The sequence below is a fragment of the Budorcas taxicolor genome, chromosome 10 (genome assembly GCF_023091745.1).
Source record: "Budorcas taxicolor isolate Tak-1 chromosome 10, Takin1.1, whole genome shotgun sequence".
NCBI classification, from domain to species: Eukaryota; Metazoa; Chordata; class Mammalia; order Artiodactyla; family Bovidae; genus Budorcas; species Budorcas taxicolor.
In genome coordinates, this window is record NC_068919.1 from 44,803,503 (window position 1) to 44,828,409 (window position 24,907).

At 39.7% G+C, this 24,907-nt stretch overlaps 2 protein-coding genes across 3 annotated transcripts in view; both read right to left on the reverse strand.

Annotated features, from left to right (window-relative positions):
* SNX1 (sorting nexin 1) overlaps positions 1 to 24,907 on the reverse strand; it is a 587,700-nt gene that overhangs the window by 533,996 nt on the left and 28,797 nt on the right. The gene's annotated exons all lie outside the window — the stretch shown is intronic.
* USP3 (ubiquitin specific peptidase 3) overlaps positions 1 to 24,907 on the reverse strand; it is a 96,263-nt gene that overhangs the window by 4,783 nt on the left and 66,573 nt on the right. For both annotated transcript variants that reach the window (XM_052646184.1, XM_052646185.1), the window contains exons 10-12: positions 24,642 to 24,748; positions 24,384 to 24,464; positions 982 to 1,100 (exon numbers count right to left, since the gene is read on the reverse strand). In XM_052646184.1, coding sequence (XP_052502144.1) covers positions 982 to 1,100; positions 24,384 to 24,464; positions 24,642 to 24,748 — 307 coding nt within the window. The remainder of the gene's footprint in view (positions 1 to 981; positions 1,101 to 24,383; positions 24,465 to 24,641; positions 24,749 to 24,907) is intronic.

The following is a 24,907-nucleotide window of genomic DNA, read 5'->3' on the forward strand; positions in this document are numbered from 1 at the left end:
ATCCTAAAAGCCTTGAAATTTCCCAAGTGAAGAGAGCCACAGAGTGATCTTTTGTTATGTTAGTGAGGTATGGGGGCTTGTTGCCAAGAGAACCAATCAAGAAATTGAGTTAAAACTTTCAGTCCTACCTCCCTGACCCCCAAGAGGGGAGAGGCATTGGAGGTCGAACCATCAGCAGTGGCCAGTGATTTAATCAGTCGTGTCTGTGTAATGAAGCCCAAAGGACAAGGTTTGGAGTGCTTCCAGGTTGGGGAACCAGAGCTCTTCCACGTGCCACCATGCAAGGCCCCAAATTCCATGAGGACAAAAACTCCTTTGTTCAGAACTTTGCCCTTTCTATCTCTTCATCTGGTTGTTGATTTGTATCCTTTAACATCCTTTGTCGTGAATTGATAATCTGGTGAGCAGACAGGTTTCCTGGGGTCTGTGAGCTGCTGTAGCAAATTAATGGAACCCAAGAAGGGACGAGGGTCATGGGGACCTCTGATTTCTACCTAGTCGGTCACGAGGAGGAGTGACAATGGGGACACGTGACTGATGTCTGAAGTCCAAGCAAGGAGTCGTAGGAGCCCTCAGTTTGCAGTTGTCCCTTCAGAAGCCTAAGCCCAAAGTAACAGCCTGGGCTTGTGATGACGTCTGATGTAGAGGGCGATCTTGTGGGACTGAGTGCCTTTACCCGTGGAATCTGATGCTCTCTCTGAGTAAAGACTGTCAGAATGGAGTTGAATTGTATGTAGGACACCCATGGTGTCACAGAACTGCATGTTGGTGGTGTGGTGGGGAAACCCCACCCGTCACGCTCTGTAAATAGTGATCAGGACATATTTACTTATGAATTCATAAAGGGCTTAGTTTTATTGAAAACCCTAGAGACCAATGCAGATTATATAAATATAAAGTTAGAAAAATAATTTGTCTTCCAACCAATCATAAGCATTTTCCCCCTCAAAACTGCATTATGACTTGAAATGCAATACTTGCCTTGGGTAGTTTTTGAATCCAAAACTTCTTAGTGGACTTTTGTTTCTTCTTGCACTTGTGGCACATATATAACTCTGTCTCATCAAGTTCTTCTAAGTCAGTAAAACTGCGAAGACAATCTAAAACAAAATTGATTTTGGCAGCATTAAATGAGGATGCCTTTTATAGAGGAAGTGTACTGTAGGAAAAAAAAGACTATGAACTTTGAAAGTGAACAATTCGGGTTCAGATCTCAGCTTTATTAGCTATGTGACCTTAGAAGAGTCAGCTTTTCTCTTGCAAAATTGAGACTCTCAAAAAAGTCTACATTGAAGAACTGTTGTAAAGAAGAGAAGTAACATGTATAATGTGCCTGGCATCATGTCTAACATCTGGTGATGATCAGTTCATGACAAATGATATTATTGTAGTTGGGTTTACTATTATTAGTAGAAGAATTAATCTGAATAATTCTGACAGAAGTGGTTCCCTAATGAAATCAAGGTTCAAACAGCAGTTTTCTCTCAATGTCTTATATAACAAAGGACAGAACCCCAAGTTCATAAAAAAGTCAAATTTAGATCAAATGTTTCACAGTCAGAATTTATTCAAAAATAAACATAGATTACAAAAGGCTTCATCACTGACCTTCCTACAATATCACCAATGAATCCTTTGTTTCACACTCTACTCAAAATCCTGTGAGATGGACCATAGGTATATTTTTTCCTTTCAAAGATTTAACTGCGTCATCTGGGGTTTAGTAAACTTTGGCCCCAAGCCAAACCCAGCCACCTGATTCTGTAAATAAAGCCTGGGATATAATCACACCTACTCATTTATACACTCTCTGGCTGCTTTTACACTACAGCAGCAGACCCGAGCAGCTGTGACACAGGCTTTATTTGTTGAAAAGCCTAAAATAATTACCATCTGGCCCTTTACAGAAAAAGTTTGCCGAATCCTGGCACAATCAGTAATATATTCAGAAATCCATATAAAATGAATGCATTGTTCTGTGAGAATTAATATACTATTTTTTTAGAGAAAAATATGCATGCCTTTGTATCCACCACTCTGGTAAGGATAGGCACTATCTCGTACTCGGGGAACCAGAGTTTATGTGAGTGGCATCCCCTAGAGCTGGAGGGGGTGGCCAGCCCTGTTCAGAGCTTCCTAGGTGCCTCTTCCCAATCAGCGCCCCCACCCCACCCCCGAAGTACTCACTATCCCGACTTTTGTTCAGTCATTTCTTGGCTTGTCTTTATAGATCATATATAATGCCTTTATGCATCTTTAAAACAGTATGATGCCTGGTTTGAGAAGTTGGTTGGGTTGCAAGCACAAACAGCATATAAGGAAAGGCAACACTGTACTCAATCAAGAGTCTTCAGGTCATAGTCAACCTTGGCATTACAGAGAGTATAAGGAAGAGCCCCTTCAGGGAAGTTAGTGGGGCAAAGTCTAGCAGGATTTATGAGTGGGCCAGATTCTACACAGACCAACATGTGTCCAGAGGACCCATGTGCTTTTTTTTTTTAAGCATACTTTTTAAAACTATAACATAACATCAGTTTCAAGTATTTATATATATTGTGAAATGATCACAATAAATCTAGTTACAATTAGTCACCGTAAGTTACAGATTTGTTTCTTCTGATGACAGCTTACAAGATTTATTCTTAGTGACTTCCAAATATGCAATAAAGTATTAACTGTAGTTAGCATACTATTCATTACATCCCCATGACTTACAAGTGCAAAATCATACTTTTTGACTCCCTTTACCCATTTTACCGACCCCACGCCCTGGATCCTGGCATCTACCAATCTGTTATCCTTATACATGAACTTATTTTTGTTTTTTAAATTCCGTTAAGTGAGGTTGTGACTCATTGGAAAAGCCTCTGATGCTGGGAGGGGTTGGGGGCAGGAGGAGAAGGGGACAACAGAGGATGAGATGGCTGGCTGGCATCACTGACTCGATGGACGTGAGTTTGAGTGAACTCTGGGAGTTGGTGATGGACAGGGAGGCCTGGTGTGCTGCAGTTCATGGGATCTCAAAGAGTCGGACATGACTGAGCGACTGAACTGAAGTGAGGTCATATGGCATTTGTTTTTTTCTGACTTACTTCACGTAGCAGAGTACCCTCAAGATCCATCCATGTTGTCCCAAATGACAAGATTTCTTTTTCATGACTGAATTATATTCCACTGTGCATGTGAGTATGAGAGAGTGTGTGCGTGTTATCACATTTTCTTTACCCATTCATCCATCACTGGACACTGTATCTTGGCTATTCTAAGTGCTGCTGCAATGAACATGAAGGTGTGTATATCTTTTGAAATTAGTGCTTTTGTTTTCTTTGGACAAATACCCAGCAGTGGAGCTGCTAGGTCATATGGTGGTTCTGTCTGTAATTTTCTGAGGAGCCTCCATACTGCTTTCTGTAGTGGCTACACCAATTTACAATCCCATTAACAGTGAGTGAGGGCTCCCTTTCTCCACACCCCCCTCAACACGTTAGCTGCTGTCTTCTTGATGACTGCCACTCTTATAGATGTGAGGTGGTATTCGATTTGTGGTCGTGATTTTTATTTTCCTGATCATTAATGATGTTGAGCATCTATTCATATACCTGTTGGCCCTGTTTGTCTTTGGGAAAATGTCCATTCAGCTCTGCTCATTTCTTACAGCTGACTCCACTTATATGCAGATACTTTTTAGTAGCAAATGCCCCCCACTCCAGTACTCTTGCCTGGAAAATCCCATGGATGGAGGAGCCTGGTAAGCTGCGGTCCATGGGGTCGCTGAGGGTCGGACACGACAGAGCAACTTCACTTTCACTTTTCACTTTCATGCATTGAAGAAGGAAATGGCAACCCACTCCAGTGTTCTTGCCTGGACAATCCCAGGGACAGCGGAGCCTGGCGGGCTGCCGTTTGTGGGGTCGCACAGAGTCAGACACAGCTGAAGTGACTTAGCAGCTACAATACTATACAGTCTTTGTCTGGTTGAACCCATAAAGCAGAACTGTGTATATGAAAGGCTGACTATAAATTACACATGAACTAACCCCCTCATTGTTCAAGGGTTGACTGTAATCAGGTGTTTTTTTTCCTGCTATAGAGTTGTACAAAATTTTTAAAATATATTTTAGATATTAACTCCTTATCAGATACATGATCCAAATTCAGTAGGTTGCCTTTTCATTTTGTTGATGATTTCCTTTGCTTTACAGAAGCTTTTTATTTTAATGTGGTCCCACTTGTTTATTTTCCATTTTGTTACCTCTGATTTTGCAGTCAGATCCAAAAAATCATCACCAAGACTGATGTCAAGGAACTGACTGCATATGTTTTCTTCCAGGGATTTTACGGTTCAGGTCTTAATGTTCAATTCTTTAATCCATTTTGAATTAATTGGTGTTTAAGTTAATGGTCCAATTTCCTTCTTTTACATATGGCTGTCCAGTTCTCCAGACACCATTTATGGAAGAGACCATCCTTTCTCCATTGTGCATTCTTGTCTCTGTTGTCATAAATTAACTGACCCATGTATACATGATTTACTTCTGGGTTCTCTGTTTTGTTCCATTGATCTGTACATCTGTTTTTGTGTGAATACTATACTATTTTGATGACCGTAGCTTTGAATTATAATTTGAAGGCAGGGAGCATATAATACTTCCAGCTTTTTCTTTTCTCTCAAGTTCTCTCAAGAGTGCTTTGGCTATTTGGGGTCGTCTGTGGTTCCACACAAATCTTAGAGTTATTTGTTCTAGTTCTGTGAATGACGCTACTGGTATTGGTTGTAATGTTTCCTCTTTCACTTGATTTTTATCTATTTGAGTCCTCTTTTTTAAAATTGTTTTTAATACGCCTTTCATTTAGTCATTTATTTACTTGTCCACGCCCCATGGCGTGCAGGATCTTCCCTAGCCAGATAGTGAGTCCATGCCCCATGCAGTAGAAGCACAGAGCCGTAACCACTGGACCGCCAGGAAATTCCCAGTCCTCTGTCTTTTTCGCTTGGTAAATCACAGCTAAAGGTTTGGCAGTTCAGTTTATCTTTCCCAAGAATCAGCATTTAATTTTACTGATCTTTTCTACTGTCTTTTTTGTCTCTATTTCATATATTTTTGCTCTGATCTTTGTTATTTCCTTCCTTCTAGTAACTCTGGATTTCATTTTTTGTTCTTTTTCTAGTCCCTTGAGGTATAAAGCTATGTTTTTCAAATTTTTTCTTGTTTCTTGAGGGTAGGCATTTATTGCTCTGAGCTTCCCCTTTAATGAGCTTCTCAGATGGAGCAGTGGTAGAGAATCTGCCTGCCAATGCAGGAGACACAGGAGACACGGGTTCGATCCCTGGCTTGGGAAAATCCCCCAGCGAAGGGAACAGCAACCCACGCCAGTATTCTTGCCTGGGAAATCCTACGGACAGAGAAGCCTGACAGGCTGCAGTCCACAGGGTCACCAGGAGTCGGACACGGCTAAGCGTACATGCACAGCCCCTCTGAGAACTGCCTTTTGCTGCACCCTGTGAGTCTGGTGTGCTGTATTTCCTTTCTCATTTCTCTGAAAGTCCTGTTTGACTTCTGATTTCTTCTCTGAACTACCAGCTGTTCAGTAGCAAGTGGTTTTCAGCTCCACATCTGTCACTTTTCCAATTTTCTTCTTGTAGTTGACTTCTATTTTCATACCATCATGGGTGTGAAAGATGTTTGATAGCATTTCAGCCTCATTAAATTTATTAAGACTTGTTTGGCAAACTTCCTAGTGGTCCAGTGGTTAGGAAGCCACACTTTCACTTCTGAGGACCCAGGTTTGTTCCCTGGTCCAGAACTAAGATCCCACGAGCTGTCTGATGTGGTGCAAAAAAAAAAAAACCACAACTTGTCTTGTGGCCAAAAATGTGACCTGGGGAATATTCCTTGTGCCCTTAAGAATGTGTATTCTATTGCCTTTGTACGGAATGTTGTATGACTGTCTGTTACATTTATGTGATCTAATGTATCATCTAAAGCCAGTGTTTCCTTATGGATTCTTTGTCTGGATGGTCTATGCACTGATGTAATTGGGGCATTAAATTCCCCACTATTTACTGTATTACCATTTCTCACTTTAAGTCTGTTCATAGTTGCGTTATATAGTTATGTGCTCCTGCGTTGGGTGCCTAGTATTTACAAATGTCACACCCTCTCGTTGGGTTGACCCCTTTATCATTATATATCACCTGTCTTTGTCTCTTATTGCAGTGTTTTAAAATCCATTTCGTCTGATATGCCTACCCTAGCTTTCCTTTGTTTCCCATTGGCATGGAGTATATTTTTCTATCCTTCTACTTTCACTCCGAGTCCTTATTATCTGTAGTGAGTCTCCTCTGGGTAGCATATACAAGGGTCTTGTTTTTTTAACCCATTCAGCTGCTCTGTCTCTTGACTGGAGAACTTAGTACATTTACATTTAATTTTTGACATAATTAACCACAATTATTGATGGGTATGTGCCGATTACTATTTTCTTAATTGTTTTCTGGCTGTTTTATATAGTTCCCCTCTGTTCTCTTGCTCTCTTCCTTTGTGGTTTGATGACTTTCTTTAGCGGTATGCTTAAATTTCTTTCTCATCTTTTGTGTATTTACTATAGGTTTTTACTTTGTGGTTACCAGGAGGCTTCCATATGAAAGAGTTAGAACTTTATAACAATCTATTTTAAGTTGATAATAAGTTAAAACACATTCTAAATTTCTTCCTGCCCACATTTAAGTCACATCCTTTTATACTGTATCTCCCTTAACAGTTAATTATTGCAGTTACAGTTATTTTTACTACTTCTGTCTGACCTTCATTCTAGTTTTATAAGTGATTAATCCACTCCTTTTACTATATATTTACCTTTGACAGATTTACACTTTTGTATGTTTTGTAATTAGTGCCCCTTATTTTCATCTTAAAGAAGTTTCTTTAACACTTCTTATAAAGTTAGCTTAGTGGTGGTGAACTCCTTTAGCTTTTGCCGGTCTGGAAAACTCTATCTTGCCTTCAATTCTGAGTGATAAATAGGCCAGGTAGAATATTCTTGATAGAATTTCTTTTCTTTCAGCGCTTTGAGTATGTCGTGTTACTCCCTTCTGGCCTGCAAAGTGTCTGCTGAAAAATTAAGATTCTCTCCTTGTTTTTAACTTTTGACATTTTAAGTATAATGTGTCTTGGTAAATTCCTTTGGGTTCAGTATTTTTGGAAATCCCTGGGCTCCCTGGATCTGGATGTCAGTTTTCTTCCGCAGATTAGGGGCATTTTCAGCAATTATGTCTTCAAATTTAAGTTTTCTGCTCCTTCCTCTCTCTACTCCTTCTGGCACTTCTATAATACAAATGTTCTGTGACTTCAATACTTGGTACTTTTATTTTCTATCTCTTTGTTGAAGTTCTGTTTGTTGACCCATTCTTCCCCTGAGACGGGTGAGCATCTTTATGACAATTATTTTGAACTCTATCAGGTCAATTACTTATCTGTTTATTTAAGGGTTTTTTTTGTTTGTTTGTTTGTTTTTAATGAGGCTTTGTCTTGTTCTTTCATTTGGACCATAGTCCTTTTGCTTGACTCTACGTATTAAATACAAGAGCAAACTCCCCAGTCTTGAAGGAGTAGATTTTGTGTAGGTGATGAACCTTACTGCTTAACCATGCTGTTGGCTGTCTTTCAAAGCTTTCTGATTGTCTAAACAGCTGCCTATTTTATTGTTAATAGTTCTCAGGAGTTGAAGGTATGCCAAGGCCTGTCATTTTCCCAAAGGGAAAAATCTCAGGCAGCAGATTTTAAAGTTTGCAAATATATACAGTCCTATGGGATCTGGAGGTGTCCCTCCCACCAGAGTCCAAAAAATTGGGGTCCAGACGAGAGTATAAACTTCTTTTCTGGAAGATACCAATGATCTATGAGATGGCCTCCCTGGCCAGTTTCCTGAGAGGACTTCTGTAAGCCCCTAGATGTACGTCAAACCAGAAGCCTGCGCCTCAGGCCAAAGCTCTAGGATAGGGAGACTGGCCGTCTGCGCAGCGCCCTGGGGGTGGTGGCCTACACTGTTACAGTCCTGTGTGACCAAGGGACCCAAGCCCCCTCCCCCGGTCCTCTGGAGACAGGCAATCAAGGGGCAGCCCATAGGCTGCAGCCACAAAAACAGGAGCAGCAGATGTGTGTGAAAGCTCCCCTCCAGGAGATACTGGAGCTGTTGAGCATGCCAAAAGATGACCTCACTCACCGTCCACACTCTCTGGAATTGATTATGGTGAGCCTTAGATGTGTGTTTAATTAAAAGCCTACCCTTCAGGCTGCAGCTGTGATGATGTGCTAACAGGCCTCTTTCAAAGAATGACTGAGCTCCTAGCCTGTTGCTTCTTGTGCCTAGAGGGGGTGGTTGTTTACAGTCCTGTGGGACCTGTGAGCATGACCCCTGCTGGCCACCAGTCAGGTGATACAAAGGTGTCCCCTGAAAGCAGCTACAAAAATCTGAGGGCCAGACAAGGGTGTAAGCCTCTTGCTGGAAGATACTGGTGACCTAGGGCAAGGCCGAAGGTGAGCACAAAGGTTGTGTCCACTGGCCTCCATTCTATGAGAACAACTCTGTTGGCCCCTAGGACTGTGCCAGATTGGAGGCCTGCCCCTCAGGCCAAGGCTCCTGCACAAGCAATCTCAAGACTGGGTGGACTTCAGTCTGTGATTCTGTGCAATGCTGTGGGGATGGCAGATGGCCAAGAACTGTCTTTCCACTGTTAATAGTCTCACAGGGCCCAGGAATGCATGCCAGGTGATCAAGGGGCATCCCTAGGTGGGAGCTGACACGTGTAAAAGTTCCCTCCAGGAGATGCTGGTGCTCTGGAGTGTGGCAGAGGACAGCCCCAAGATGGTGCCTGCTGGCTGGAGCCCAACAGAAACAGAGTATAAAGATGGCGCGCCGCCACCACCCCCCCCCCCCCCCGCCCCCCGCCCCAAGCAAAAACCACATACAAAACACGGCATCTGCAGGGTCTACCAAGGCAGAAGAGCATGAAGGTGGTGCCCTCCAGCCACCATCCCTAGAGGGAATCCCAGCAGGCCCCTGCCTCTCAGGCTGATGCTTTAAGATCAGCAGATAAGCCTCAGAGGCAAGTCCTGGTGCTTTTCAAATGACTGCTTCAGTGTGGAGCCCTGAGAGCCTGTGCGTGAGCCCTTTAAGAGCCACTTCCACGTCTCCTGGGTCTGGTGGATGCAAGCCCTGCTAGTGTTCAAAGCTAGATATTTTAAGGCCTCACCTCGCAGGTGCAGGCCTTAAAAGTTGGGGTGCCTGGGTGGGTTTCAAACCCTTCCCTCCTTACAAAGAAGCTCTGGGTGAGGGGTTATGGTGAGATTATGTCTCAGCCTTTCCTACCCACTACAATCCGGTTTCTTTCTTACTTGCCCAACATGCAGGAGTCTGTTAGTTTTTAGGGTTTTTTCAAAGCAAATTGTTCCATACGTAGCTGGAATTTGTGCATCCGTGGAAGGAGGGAAGCTCAGGATCTTCCTGTGTCACCATCTTGAGTTGGAACCCTCCCTCATGCATTTGTTTTTCCTTTAAACTGAAGTATAGTTGATTTGCAATGTTGTATTAATTTCTGCTGTATAACAAAGTGATTCAGTTATATATATGTATATTCTTTTTAAAAATACTTTTGCATTTTGGTTTATCATAGGATGTTGAATATACAGTTCTCTGTCCTATACATTAGGACCTTACTGTTTACCCATTCTGTATGTAATAGCTTTGCATCTGGGAAGCCCAACCTCCCCCTCCATCCTTGCCCCTGCTTTCTCCCCCTTGGCAGCCACAGGTGGGTCTGTGCTCTGTGAGGCTGTTTCTATTTCACAGATAGGTTCCTGTGTGTCATATTTTAGATTCCACATGAGTGATACCATATAGCATTTGTCTCTCTCTTTCTGGCTTACTTCACTTAAAATGATCCATCTATGTCCCTGCAAATGGCATTATTTCATTCATTTTTATGTCTGGGTGGTGTTCCATTGTGTCTATGTACCACATCTTCCTTATCCATTCATCTCTCAATGACCATTTAGGTTATTTCCACATCTTGGCTATTGTGAACAATGCTGCTGTGAATAGGGGTGCATGTATCTTTTTGGATTAGAGTTTTGTCTGGATATAGGTCCATGAGTGGGATTGCTGGACCATACAGCAATTCTATTTTTAGTTTTCTGAGAATACTCCATACTGTTTTCCATAGTGGCTACACCAACTTACATTCCCAACAGTATAGGAGGATTATTCCCTTTTCTCCATACCCTCTCCAGCATTTGTTATTCGTAGGGTTTCTAATGATGGCCATTCTGACCAGTGTGAGGTGGTACCTCACTGTAGTTTTGATTTGCACTTCTCTAATAGTTAGTGATGTTGATTATCTTTCCATGGGCCTGTTGGCTATTTGTGTTTCCTCTTTGGAGAAATGTCTATTTACACTGTCTGCCCATTTTTCTGTTGAATTGCTTTTGTTGTTGAGTTGTATAAACTGCATATTTTGGAGATTAATCCCTTGTCGGTCACATTGTTTGGAAATATTTTCTCCCATTCTGTAGACTGTCCTTTCATTTTGTTTCTGGTTTATTTTGCTGGGCAAAAGTTTGTAAGTTTGACTGGGTCCCATTTGTTTATTTTTGTTTTCATTTCTATTGTCTTGGAAGATGTAGAGAGTCCTCATGCATTGCTGGCGGGTCTGACTACCTCAAAAAATTACCATATGATCTAGCAGTTCTACTCCTAGGTATATTCTCAGAAGAACTGAGCAGGGACTCAAACTGATATTTGCACACTTACGTTTTCAGCAACATTTTTCATAATAGCTAAAAGGTAAAATCAACCCAAGTTTACACCAACAGATTAATGGATAAACAAAATGTCGTATATATGTACAATGGAGCATTAGCCTTAAAAAGGAGGGCAGTTCTGATACGTGTCACAGTAACAATAAACCTTGAAAACACCATGCCAAGTGAAATACACCAGTCACAGAAGGACCACAGTACGAGTCATGGAAAGTAGAACGGAGGTACCAGGGCTTGGGAAAGAGGAATGGGGAGTTATTGTTTAATTAGTACATTCTCTGCTTGGGGTGATTTTAAAAGTTCTGGAAATAGTGGTGATGGTTGCAAAATATTGTGAGTTTACCGGCTGCTGCTGAACTGTACACCTAAAAAATTATTAATGTGGTAAGTTTCATGTATATTTTACCAGCATTTAAAAAAAAAAAGCTTTAAAAAAAAATAAATTAAAATCAGTATCTGCCTAAAACTTTCATGAACAAATAAGAGAGGAGGCAAGAATGATGACTCTGAGATGCCAGGTTACTCAGCTTCTCTATCCCATATTAACCAGGTGCTTTTATGACTTGCTAGCAAGACACCCTTCTCAAGGTCTCCCCAGCCACGCAACACTGAGAAAGAAAACAACTTGATGGTGGGGCAGCATTTTCCCCCTATATTTAACCTGCACTGAAGCACTTTCCTGTATGGAAGCATGCAGTTGTTCAGAGGGAGATACTAGTGAGTTTGTAGGTAGGCACTTTAAAAGTCTTATAATTATTTAGAACCTCTAATTTCAGGAATTTGATACCCTTCTAAATGTTGAGATTAGTGAAAGAATGTATCAGTATTTCCCAGCAACTCATTTGCATTTTTGAGACCAAAATGTAAAATGCATAGGTCTTCTGGACTGCCCTCTTGTTTTTCCCTCCTTGCCACACTGGTGGGCGCCTCTGCAGCCACAGGGCAGCCCTCCCTCCACTGGGAGGCCGAGCTGCTTCCCATCGCACACCCTGAGCCTCCTCTGCACCTTGCCTCACCCCGCATCAGCTGCTCCTTTTCTGAAACAGAGCCCCTCCCTCCAGCAACCTTCCGGTCCTTCTCTTCTCCCTGACATAATTTCAACCTCTGCCAGCATCTTTTTACTTTAAACAACATTTTCTTCCTTTGTGTTTTCATTCCTCTTGAATTTCTGAGAGGCTTAAACTAAACTTATGGGGTAACCAACAAGGAAGTGGTCCCACGGCCAACTTATGCACAAAACAGTACAGAGTTCTCTCCATTTCAAGGGAGGCCATACATAATATACCGAAATGAAACAGAAGACATAAAATGCCCATTAGACAACTCAATACAAGCTGAGCCTAGCGTGTACAACACTCAGTTTTAAAAAGGGTGACCCAATTGCTTCTAGGAGCCCTCTCTGTGTTCTCTCAACTCTCCCTGGAACCGCCACAGGAAGCCCACAGTTCAGTTCAGTTCAGTTCAGTTGCTCAGTCATGTCCGACTCTTTGCAACCCCATGAATCGCAGCATGCCAGGCCTCCCTGTCCATCACCAACTCCCGGAGTTCACTCAGACTCACGTCCATCAAGTCAGTGATGCCATCCAGCCAGCTCATCCTCTGTTGTCCCCTTCTCTTCCTGCCCCCAATCCCTCCCAGCCCACACCTGCAGCTAAACCCAGACGACGGTCAGTAGACTGCTGTGCCAGGGGCAGCCTCTAGGGAGTTTCAATAAATGATGTTATAAATCCTCGCCAGGTTTGTAGAGAACTACTCCCACTACCAGTCATCTTCCTATGAATTTTAGAAAGCTTCTTTAGCTCGTCTGGAAAATTAAGGTCTGTTTGTCAAGGTGTCTATAGGTTAAAAAGTGACAACTCACAATCATTCTAAAGCTTCAACTGCTTCCTTTTTATAAAGTTTTTTAAATGAGATTCTAAATTAAAATATTCATAACCATGGTATTTCTGGAAATAGGCTTATAAGGGAAGTTTGCTTTCCTTTTTTGTGCTCTTTTGAATTTCCCCTCAATTTTACAATACACATACAAAGACTTTGTTTGAAACATCTCCTTGACATTCACAGATCTGACAATTGCTTTGATGTCTTAACTATATGAAAAGTCTGAATGACCCTGAAATGTACTCCATTTTAATATTCTGCAGCAGCGCTGAGTGTGAATTTCACCACAGAGCTCATATATAGATGTGAGTCACATGGTCAGTGACCAGTCTGTGAGGCATCCAGCACTCACACCTCAGGCAAGTTTTGTTGTTCTCTACTTACCTTCACTAAGGATCTGAGGAAACTGGCCAACTTTTTCATTTGTACTTCACTGCATTTCATGAGGAAAAGTGTGTGTGTGTGTGTATGCCATGGTGGCTTCTGAAACTCTTAAGATTCTTAAAGGTTTCAGGGCATAATATTTCCAAGTGTCAGTCTAACGAATTATAGAAACTGTTTTTAAAGGGACTTTCCTGGTGGTCCAATGGCTAAGACTCTGCCTTCTAATGCAGGGGATACAGGTTTGATCCCTGGCTGAGGAACCGAGATCCGACATGCCGCAGGGTACAGCCAAAAATTTAAATATAAGACTTGTAAAAAAAGAAGTGTTTAAAAAAAGACCTGTTAAATACTATCCTGTAGAGAGCAGAAAATAAAAGCAGTTTGTTAAAGTTACTGAATCACTTTATGTACTACATAAATCTAACAGGGCAGTAATTTGGAAGTGTGCATAAATAATCCACATTTTGTTTTACTCCCCCAAAGTAAATATATGAAAGTGATACAATAAGCTAAAAAGACATAAAAGAGATGAAAAATAGTTCCATTTCTTTCTGAATCCCACGACCCACTAAGATAATCACTGTGAACAGGTGCACGCTGCTCTAGAATTTCAGTGCACATATTTTTTAAAATCTTATACAAATGGAAGAATTCATGGGATAAATCTATATACATACTTCCATAGATAGTGTTTGACTCTGCAGCATTTTGTGGCTTTCTTTCTGTGGCCTAGCTATTGGTCAGTTGTAGGATCAACAACTGTAGGATCAAGCTATATGATCAGCTGTTGATCCTAACACCAATATATGAGTTCCCTCATTAGGAAACGTTCACTAATATGGCATGTAATCTGTCTTTATCATCTTGACCAATTTTGCTTTCCTTATAGTTTCTTGAATATAATTGAGACTTAGTATTTTTCCAGACGTTAAGCTGACCATGTCCATTTCTCTCTCTTTTTTTTGAGATGTATTTTTGACTGCACTGGGGCTGTGTCTAGTTGGGGCACACAGGCCTCTCATTGTGGTGGCTTCTCTTGTTGCCGAGTACGAGCTCCAGAGTGCAGGCTTAGCAGCTGTGGTGCACAGGCTTAGCTGCCCCATGGAATGTGGTGTCTTCCCAGACCAGGGATCGAACCTGTGTCCCAAGTATTGGCGGGAAGATTTTTAACTACTGGACCATCAGGAAAGTCTTGCATTTCTTTCTTATTCATGTATTTGCCAAGTACTTTATATATATATATATGTTACAAATATTAGTTTCAAGTTTATTAACTCCTTTTCCACTTTGCTTATGGCATCTTTTACCATTATACAGTTAAATTTACTAATTTCTAGCCTTGGTGATATACCTAGCACTCTCCTACAATTATAAAGATGTTTTCTTATGATGTCCTTTTTTATTTTTCACACTAAATCTCGAAGCCTCAAGTTAATGGGAAAACATGTACATTAGGAATGCAATTAATGTTTCCCAATAAATTTTTACTTTCACAATTTATTGACTAATTCTTTATTTTCTCCACTAATTTGAAGTGTCTTCTTTGCCATATAGTAAATTCCTATATACATATTTTCTAAACCTGTACCTGTTAAATTAGTGCCTCTAGGACACTACTTATATTATCTCTGTCCTGCTCCATTATTTTTGTTTTAAAACATTTTAGTTCCTCTTAAGAATATCTGCTTGTAGAAGAAATTCTGAACTAATCAGAATTTTGTGAGTAATTTGGGGGGAAACTGACATCTCTACCATATTGGGTCTTCCCAACCAAGAATATGACACAGCTGTTTATTCTGGCCTTTTCTGTCCTTCTATAAAGTTTTACAATTTTTTCATCTTGCATATTTCTCAATAAATTTATCTTTAAGTACCTTAGAGGTTTTCAATACAACTGTGAATAGGATCTTTTGCTATGCATAAGAAGGTTAATTTTTTTTTTGCCTGTTTTCTATTTGGCCATCTTACTAAACTTTTTGGCTCCAGATTAAGAACTTATTTATCAAATTAATACCTGTGCTTATTTTTGTAAGTTGAGTGCTAGAAAAAGTGGGTCTCCTGCCCAGTCCTGTATTTCAGAGAGAGCTAGTGTTAAACATTCTTCATAATTTCCAACTGATTCTTTTGAAATGTTCTAGGTATGTAAGAATTTAGTCTTTCCTCTTCATTACTTATTCTTATTTCTCTTCCTTATCTACTGCCTTGTCCCCCAGCAGTAGTTCTCCTGGCTGATCCCTGACTGTAATGCAAAGTCATTAGTGCTTCACTGTTAACTGGATGATCACTGACGGCTTTCAGTGGATAATCTTCAACAGGTTAAGAACATGTTTATTCCTATGATAAAAGGGCTTTTGCTGCTTTTCATCAGTAATAAATTTGGAGTTTTACCAAAACCTATTTGGGCATTTTGATTTTTCTTCTCCCAATAAATTATACTTTCTAATATTAAATCAGTCTTGCATTATTGGACTAAATCCTACTTGATCTCTATATATATTGTTTTAGGACAGTCCTGGATTCTACTCACTAACATTTTATTTAGGATTCTTTGATTTACAGTATTAGTGATATTAAACTACATTTTCTTTCCTTTTGGATGATATTTTTGTTACAATTTAGACCTGAGGTTATATTCAGTTCAGTTCAGTCACTCAGTCGTGTCCGACTCTTTGCGACCCAAAGAGCCACCAATTCCCGGAGTTCACCCAAACTCACGTCCATTGAGTCAGTGATACCATCCAGCCATCTCATCCTCTGCCGTCCCCTTCTCCTCCTGCCCTCAATCCCTCCCAGCATCAGAGTCTTTTCCAATGAGTCAACTCTTTGCATGAGGTGGCCACAGTATTGGAGTTTCAGCTTTAGCATCAGTCCTTCCAAAGAACACCCAGGACCGATCTCCTTTAGAATGGACTGGTTAGCCTCCTCCAATATACACCCTTTCAATTACATGATTTCAAATGTCAGTCATGTTTCTCACCATCACTGTTCCTTTTTAAATGGAAACTAACCTGGCAACCCACTCCAGTATTCTGCCTGGAGAATTCCATGGACAGAGGAGCCTGGCAGGCTACAGTCCATGGGATTGCAAAGAGTTGGACACCACTGAGCGTGACTAACAACGTAACAATTACAAATCCAAAAAGCACAAAAGCAAACTACTAGCCAAGTAGACTTTTAAGCATGTAAAAGCAATAGTTTTACACATTTCCATTCCCATTTAATAAACAAATGTGTATCACTCAACTAAAACTAATCACACTATGAACCATCCAAGAAAAAATAGTGCCCTTAACTGTTATTAACGGCAAACAAAAAGAGAACCACACCCTATCATATATTTTTTAAAGCTAACAGTAAGGTTGTTATTTATTTATTATTGAAGTATAGCTGATTAACAATACTGTCTTAGTTTCAGGTGTACAGCAAAGTGATTCAGTTATGCATACATATTTTTTTTTTCAGATTCTTTTCCCTTATAGGTTATTACAAAATACTGAGTATAGTGTGCTACACAGTAGGTCCTTGGTGGTGATCTATTCTATATATAATAGTGTGTATCTGTTAATCCAAAACTCATTTATCCCTCTCTCTACTTTCTCCTTTAGTAAGCATAAGTTTGTCTTCTATGTATTTGACTCTACTTCTATTTTGTATTTAGTATTTTTTTTATTCCACATGTAAGTGACACATGGCAGATACCTAGCTGAGTTACATCACCTCGTATAATGATCCCTAGGTCCGTCCATGTTCCTGCAAATGGCATTATTCTATTCTTTTTTATGGCTTAATGATATTCCACTGTGCATGTATATTCTACACCTTCTTTACCCACTCTTCTATCAGTGGGCACCTAGGCTGCTTCCAGGTCTCGGCTATTGTAAACAGTGCTGCAGTGAACACTGGGGTGCGTGCGTATTTTCAGATTATGGTTTCCTCTGGATATATGTCCCGGCGTGGGACTGCTAGGTCATACCTATGGTAGTTCTATTTTTCGTTTAAGGAACCTCCATACTGTTCTCCACAGTGGCTGCACCAACTTACATTCTCACCAAAAGTGTAAGAGGGATCCCTTTCTCCACACCCTCTCTCTAGCATTTATTGTTTGTAGACTTTTTGATGATGGCTGTTCTGACTGGTATGAAGTAATACCTCTTCACTGTTTTGGTTTGCATTTCTCTAATAGTGATGTTGAGCATATTTTCATGTGCATTTTGGCCATCTGTATGTCTGTTTTGGAGAAATGTCTGTTTAGATTTACTGCTAAGTTTTTGACTGGGTTGTTTGGTGTTTTGTTATTGAGCTACATGACCTATTTACATACTTTAGAGATTAGTCCCTTGTCGGTGGCTTCATTTGCAAATATTTTCTCCCATTCTGTGGGTTGTTTTTTTTGTTTATGGTTTCCTTTGCTATGCAAAAGCTTTTAAGTTTAATTAGGTCCCATTTGTTTTTGTTTTTATTTTCATTATTGTAGGAGGTGGATCCAAAAAGATATTGTTTCAGTTTATGCCAGAGAGTGTTCTGTCTGTGTTTTCCTCTTCAGAGTTTTATAATATCTAATCCTACATTTAGGTCATTAATCCATTTAATTTTTGTGTATAATGTTAGAAAATGTTCTAGTTTCATTCTTTTACATGTAGCTGTCGTTTTCTCACTTATTGAAGAGACTGTCTTTTCTCCACTGTATAGGCTTGCCTCCTTTGTCATTGATTAGTGGACCATACGTCTGTCTGGACTTCCCATATTGTTCCAATTGATCTATATTTGTTTTTGTGCCAGTACCATACTATTTTGATTACTGTAGTTGAGGTACAGTCTGAAGTCAGGGAGCCTGTTTCCTCCAGCTCTGTTTTTTACCCTTCTCAAGACTGCTTTGGCTATCCGGAGTCTTTTGTGTTTGCATACAAACTGTAAACTTTTTTTGTTCTAGTTCTGAGAAAAATGCTATTGGTTATTTGATACGGATTGCACTGAATTTGTTCATTGCTTTGGGTAGTAGAGTCATTTTTATATTGATTCTTATAATACAAGAACATGGTGTATCTCTCTATGTCATCTTTGATTTCTTTCATCAGTGTCTTACAGTTTTCTGAGTACAGATCTTTTGCCTTCTTGGGCAGGCTTATTCCTAGGTATTTTGTTCTTTTTGAAGTGACAGTACATGGAACTGTTTCCTTGATTTCTCTTTCTGACCTTTCATTGTTAGTATACAGAAATCCCAGAAATTTCTGTGTCTTAATTTTGTATCTTACAACTTTACCAGATTCACTGATTAGCTCTAGTGGTTTTCTGGTAATGTCTTTAGGATATCCTATGTATGGTCTTATATCATGTCATCTCAAAACAGACACTTCTTCTGGAACCCTTGTTTTTCTTCTGATTGCTCTGGCTTAAGACTTCCAAAACTATGTTGAATGAAAGTCGTGAGAGTGGACATCCTTGTCTTGTTCCTGATCTTAGAGGCAGTGCTTTCAGATTTTCACTGTTGAGTGTAATGTTAGCGGTGGGTTTGTTGTACGTAGCCTTTATTATGTTGATATAGGTTCCCTCTATGCCCACTTTCTGGAGAGCTTTATTTTTTTAATCATAAATGAATGTTAAATTTTATCAGAAGCTTTTTCTGAATCTACTGAGATGATCATAGGGTTTTTATTCTTCAATGCGTTAATGTGGCATATCACACTGATTTGCAGATACTGGAAAATCCTTGTATCCCTGGCTAAATCCCACTTGATCATGGTTAGGGGTCCTTTTAATGTATTATTGAATTCAGTTTGCTAATATTTTGTTGACAATTTTTGCATCTGTGTTCATTAGTGATAGTGGCCTGTAATTTTCTTTTTTGTGGTATGTTTATCTGGTTTTGGCATCAGGGTGATTGTGGCTTTTTCTATTGAGTTTAGCAGTGTTCCCTACTCTTTAATATGTTGTAATAGTTTCAGAAGAACAGATATTAAGTCTTCTCTAAGTGTTTGATAGAATTCACCTGTGAAGCCATGTGACCCTAGACTTTTGTTTATTGGAAGTTTTTAAATCACAGTGTCACTTTTAGTATTTAGGACAGGTCTGCTCGCATTTCTTCTGGTTCAGTCTTGGAAGGCTGTACGTTCCTAAGAATATGTCCGTTTCTCCCAAGCTGTCTATTTCACTGGCATATAGCTGCTTATGGTAGTCTCTTATGATCCTTGTATTTCTGTGGTGTCCACTGTAGCTTAGTTTTTCGTTTCTAATTGTATTGATTTGAGCCCTCTCTCCTTTTCCTTAATGCGTCTGGTAAAGGTTAATCAAGAACCAACTTTTAGTTTCACTGATCTTTTCTACTGTTTTCACTGTCTCCACTTATTTCTGCTCCGATATTTATGATTTCTACTAATTTTGAGTTTTGTTTTGCTTTCTCTAGTTGCTTTAGCTGTAAGACTAGGCTGTTTACTTGATTTTTCTTGTTTCCTGAAGTAAGATTGTCTTACTATAAACTTCCTTCTTAAAATTGCTTTTTCTGTGTCCCCTAGGTTTTGTAATGCAGTGTCCATTTGGTCTAATGTGTCATTTAAGGCCTGTGTTTCCTTATTGATTTTCTGTCTGGATCTGTCCATTGATGTAAGAGGGGTGTTAAAGTTCCCCACTATTGTGTTACTGTCGATTTCTCCTTTTATGACTGTTAGGAGTTCCTCAATGTATAAGACAAATGCTATGCTGGGTGCATATTTACAATTGTTATATCTTCTTGGACTAATCTTGATTATTTTGTACTGTCCTTTTTTGTCTCTCGTAACATTTTTTTATTTTAAAGTCGATTTTGCCTGATATGAGTATTGCTATTCCAGCTTTCTTTGATTTTCATTTGTATGGAATACCTTTCTCCATCCCCTTTCAGTTTGTATGTCCTTAGATCTGAAGTGGGTCTCTTGAGGACAGCATGTGTGTGTGTGTGTGTCTTGTTTCTATATCCATTCAGCCAATCTGTGTCTTCTGAATGAAGCATTTAATCTGTTTACATTTAAGGTAATTATCAATATATATGTTCTTAAGGCCATTTTGTTAATTGTTTTGGATTTGTTTTTGTAGGTCTTTTTTTTCCCCTTCCCTTGTGATCTGATGAATATCTTTAGTGTTAGGTTTGGGTTACTTTTTCTTTTTGTGAGCGTGTATCTTATAGTTTTTGGCTTGCAATTACCATGAGGTTTTGATATAGCAGTCTATATACATATATATATATATAAGATTAAGTTGCCAGTCTCTTAATTGCAAATGTATTTGTACTCTACTCACCATTGCTGGTCTTAATATTTGTGTGTGATTGATTTCCTAATTTTACTGCTTGGTTGCCTTTACAACAGTGAACTTTCCCATTAGCAATTTTCTCATTTTCAGTGATAGCCTTAACTTTTCTGTCTAGAAAAGTTCCTTTCCTATTTGTTGTAAAGATGATTTGGGTGTGCTGAGCTCTTAGTTTTTTCTTGTCTGTAAAGCTTTTGATTTCTCTGTCAAAGCTAAGCAAGAGCCTTTCTGGGTAGAGTATTCTTGGTTGTGTGTTTTTCCCTTTCATCACTTTAAATATATCATGCCACTCCCTTCTGGCCTGCAGAGTTTCTGCTTTAAAAAAATCAGCTGATAGCCAGACAGGAATTCCCTAGTTCCTTTTAATATTTTCTCTTTAATTTTTGTCAGTTTGATTAATGTGTGTCTTAATGTGTTTCTCATTGGGTTTATCCTGTATGAGACTCTCTGCACTTCTTGGACTTGAGTGTGCATTTCCTTTCCTTAGGGAATTTTTTGGCGATTATCTCTTCAAATACTTTCTCAGGCCCTTTCTTCTCCTTCTGGGACCCCTATAATGAAAATGCTGGTACATTTAATGCCGTCCCAGAAGTCTCTTGGACTGTCCACATTTCTTAATTCTGTTCCAAAGCAGTGATTTCCAGCAATCTGGTGTCCAGCTCACTTTTTCATCTGCCTCATTTATTCTACTACTGATTCCATCTACTGTATTTTCATTTCAGTTATTGTTCATCTCTGTTTTTTAAAGCATCTAGCTCTTTATTGTATCCCCTCAGTCTATGCCTCCATTCTGTCCTGAGATCTTGGATCTTCTTTACTATTACTACTCTGAATTTTTATTCAAGGAGATTGCCTGTCTTCATTTCGCTTAGTTAGTTGTTCTTGGGTTTTATCTTATTCCTTCATCTAGAACGTATTTCTCTGCCATCTCATTTTGTGCATCTGTGGCCTCTATCTTCCAAGCTGCAGGATTATAATTCTCCTTGGTTCTGGTGCCTTCCCCCTGGTGGGTGAGTTTGGTCCAGGGACTGGTACTTGCCCACTGGTGGGTAGAGCTGGGTTTTGTCCCTCTGATAGGCAGGGCTGTCTCAAGTGATGTGTTTATAGTGACTGTTGGGTGGAGCCAGGTGCCAAAATGGCCGCCTCTGGGAGAGCTCACAATGATGAGCCTTCCCTGGGGTGTTCACTACCACTGTCCTTCCCCCTAACAAACAGTGAGCCACAGCTGACCCCCGCCTCCCCAGAACCCCTCTTAAGACCCAAAGGTAGGTCTAGTCCATGCTCCTACGGACTCAGTCCTCTGCCCTGGGCCCCAGTGCATGTGAAGCCACGTGTGCACCCACAAGCGTGGAGTCTCTGGTCCACCCACTCCTGTGGTGCTCCTACAGTCAAGCCTGACTGGGTTTCAAAGCCAAACGCTCTGGAGGCTCTTTCTCCTGATTCCAGACCCCCAGGCTGGGGAGCCTGATGTGGGGCTCAGAACTCCCACTTCTTGGGGAGAAGCTCTGTGATATGATTATTTTCCAGTTTGTGGGTCACCCTCCCACCAGATATGGGAGTTGATTATAAAACAGAAGCGTTCCTTCCATCTCACTGTGACTTCTTTGTCTTTGGGTGTAGAATATCGTTTTTGGTGGGTTTGAGTCTTTTTTTGTCAATGGCTATTCAGCAATCAGTTGCGATGCTGGTGTTTTTGTGAGCGGAGGTGAGCTCATGCCCTACTCCGCCGTACTGTCGCCTGCCTCTTTCTCATTCTTGAGCAGAAGTTGAGCCCTGACTCACAGGCAGATGTCCTTGATGGTACCTCATGAACGATAATGCCACTGTGTGCTGCTGTGTCTCTATTGTGCAATTCGGTTACCTTATGAAAGTTTCTGAAATAAGGTGCTTTTTCATCTTGCAATTTTTCTAGCCTTCTGGGTCCTTTACACCTTCTTGAAAATTACCAGCATCCCTTGAAAACCTCATTTTGTTGTGTTTCACAGATACTGCATGGTTTAGAAATTCTGAAGCTGACAGTAAGCTCTTTTAATAAAATAAAAATCAAAAGTGTGAGGATTCAAAGGAAAGTCAGTTGAGAATACAGGAAACATGTTTCTGGGCCCCTTGATGCTAATACCAATCTGTATCAGATTTCAGTGAGTCTGTGTCAAGAAAAATTCTATTTGGGATGTGAGGCAAATGCAACTTGTCACTTTTCTTGTTTGTAGTAAGTACAGCTTATAACCACCTGTGTAAGCTGTGTCATATACTCTCCTGGATGGTCTCCAGAAAGAAAAACCTCTCAGTATTAGAGCATTCTGGGATAAGATTAATGGAAATGTTACAGAAAGCAATAAGAGCCAAGTATGTGACCAGTTTAGGAGGGGTGGGAGGAATCAGCACTGAGGAAGAGGAGGGCAGAAACGTCAACAAATGAGCGTCTCTGTGTCTTGGAGTCAAAAATCACCTGGACTAAAGCAGTGCTGTTAAACAGGAAATATTATTCAAATATATACCCATATATATATATATATATATATACACACTGAGGAATAACATTAGTGTTCTTTTTGAAATTTTAAGATGAATCCAGTCTAATTTAGATTATATAGTTTAAGGCTAATTCCTTTAAAATTTTCATTGATTTCCTCTCTAAATGATCAAATAATGTTTGTTTTATGCTTAAATTAGCCTGAATTCCCATGCTGTAAATATACAGGGACGATGATCTGACATTTTCTATCAAGTAAACTCTGATATTTTCTTAATCTCAAACAGGCCAGAAACTGTTTTAGAGAAACATACTGTAGCCACATATTTTAGGGGGAAGTGGCATGAATGGGGCTTCCTTAAATTTATTCCATACTCTTGTTCAAAAAAGACAGACAACACTGTCAGATAGATGGAGAACAAACTAAAACCATCTACAAAGTGTCTTCATATACATTTTGCTGAATAATTTGACTCTAGAACAGCACTGTCCATGCTGGAACTTTCTGCAATAGTGGGAATGTTCCGCATCTGTGATGACCACTGGCCATATATGGCTACTAAGCACCTGAGTTTTAAATTTCGATTAAATTTTAATAGGCACATGTGACTTTGTGGTTGCATGTTGGACAGTGTGGTTTTAGACTAACAGAACCTTCTTCTGTTCTGTAAGAAAAGATTACATAGTATGTATATAAATCATTATGACAATATTACTTAAAACGGTTAAAGGACAGAAGAGAGTTACTTTTGGTGTGCATGCCCTTCAGGGCAGAAACTCTGTACCTGCCTTCAGTGTAGAGGCCTTAAGGGCAGGACACACACTAGACCCTTTTCTTTTCCCTATCCTAGTTTCTTCTTTCTCTGACTGAAAAGAATAATTAGTCATTTTAGTGGTTGATCAAGCACAGGTCTTTTGCCTTGACTAAAGTAGTTAGTACTCAGGAAGGAAAAAATTTGTTCAAAAATCTCTTAAATGTGAACTCTAATTTTCCAATTAAAAGCAAGGCCTCAGGCTTAGCCAACAGTTGTTATCATCGAGAGCGCTCAAATTATCAGTCATACAAAAGAGTAAATGACACCACAATTTATAAAGCTTTTCCGAGGTTCTTTCTCCCTCTGGATACTACGGGAATAGCCATTTCATTAGACCAGAAGAAAGTTTTGTGATAGATTTACAATTATTAAAAAGAAGACAAGAGTCTGGGGCAGAATGGATACATATGGGTGTATGCATGGCTGAGTCCCTTTGCTGTCCACCTGAAACTATCACAACATTAGTAATCGACTACACGCCAATACAAAATAAAAAGTTCAAAAGTAAAGAGAGAAAGGTAAGAAATATTTTACACTTGACAGCAGGTCAATAGCTCTGGCAGGTATTCTTGCTAAACAATTTTTTTGGACAGGAAGAGACATTCAGGTTTGACTTAAGTTATAGCACAAATTCATTAAAACAACAACACAGCACTTACAGATGAAGCTTATAAATGTATTATTCAGCTATTTCAGGGTAGGGGAAGAAATGCCAGAACATTAAAGTATCTTTACCTCGTAATGAACAAGTTGGTCCATTTTCTTGATTCTTAGAGCGTTTATTTCTGAACTGACTTGGAATATCTAATGAAAGGTCTTAAAAGGAAATAGGAAAACAGAACTGTTAAAGGAATATATAACCACACAAAAAAAAATTCCCAAAAATGATGTATTTTTAAGGATTTATCTCTTTACTGTCTTAGCTTTCAAAGGAAACCCTGCAGTTATTGTTTTAATACAGTATCATATCATCACATGCCAAATATGTCTTACCTAGGAATGGATCAAACTTTCTAGATTCTGTCCCACATATGAGACAGTTAACTTCATTTTGGAGAATGCCTCCGAATATAGCCGTGACAACCGTAGATGCTCCATTTCTGAAGAAAATCACATAGGAAAATATCTCAGTAAAAAACTAAAATATATGTAAAAGCTCCTCTAGGTCACTCCCTACTCCCTTTGGGGGATATATAATTTAAATTATAGAATAACACAAACGCTTAAAAGCTATAGATATATAGATATATACCAAATAT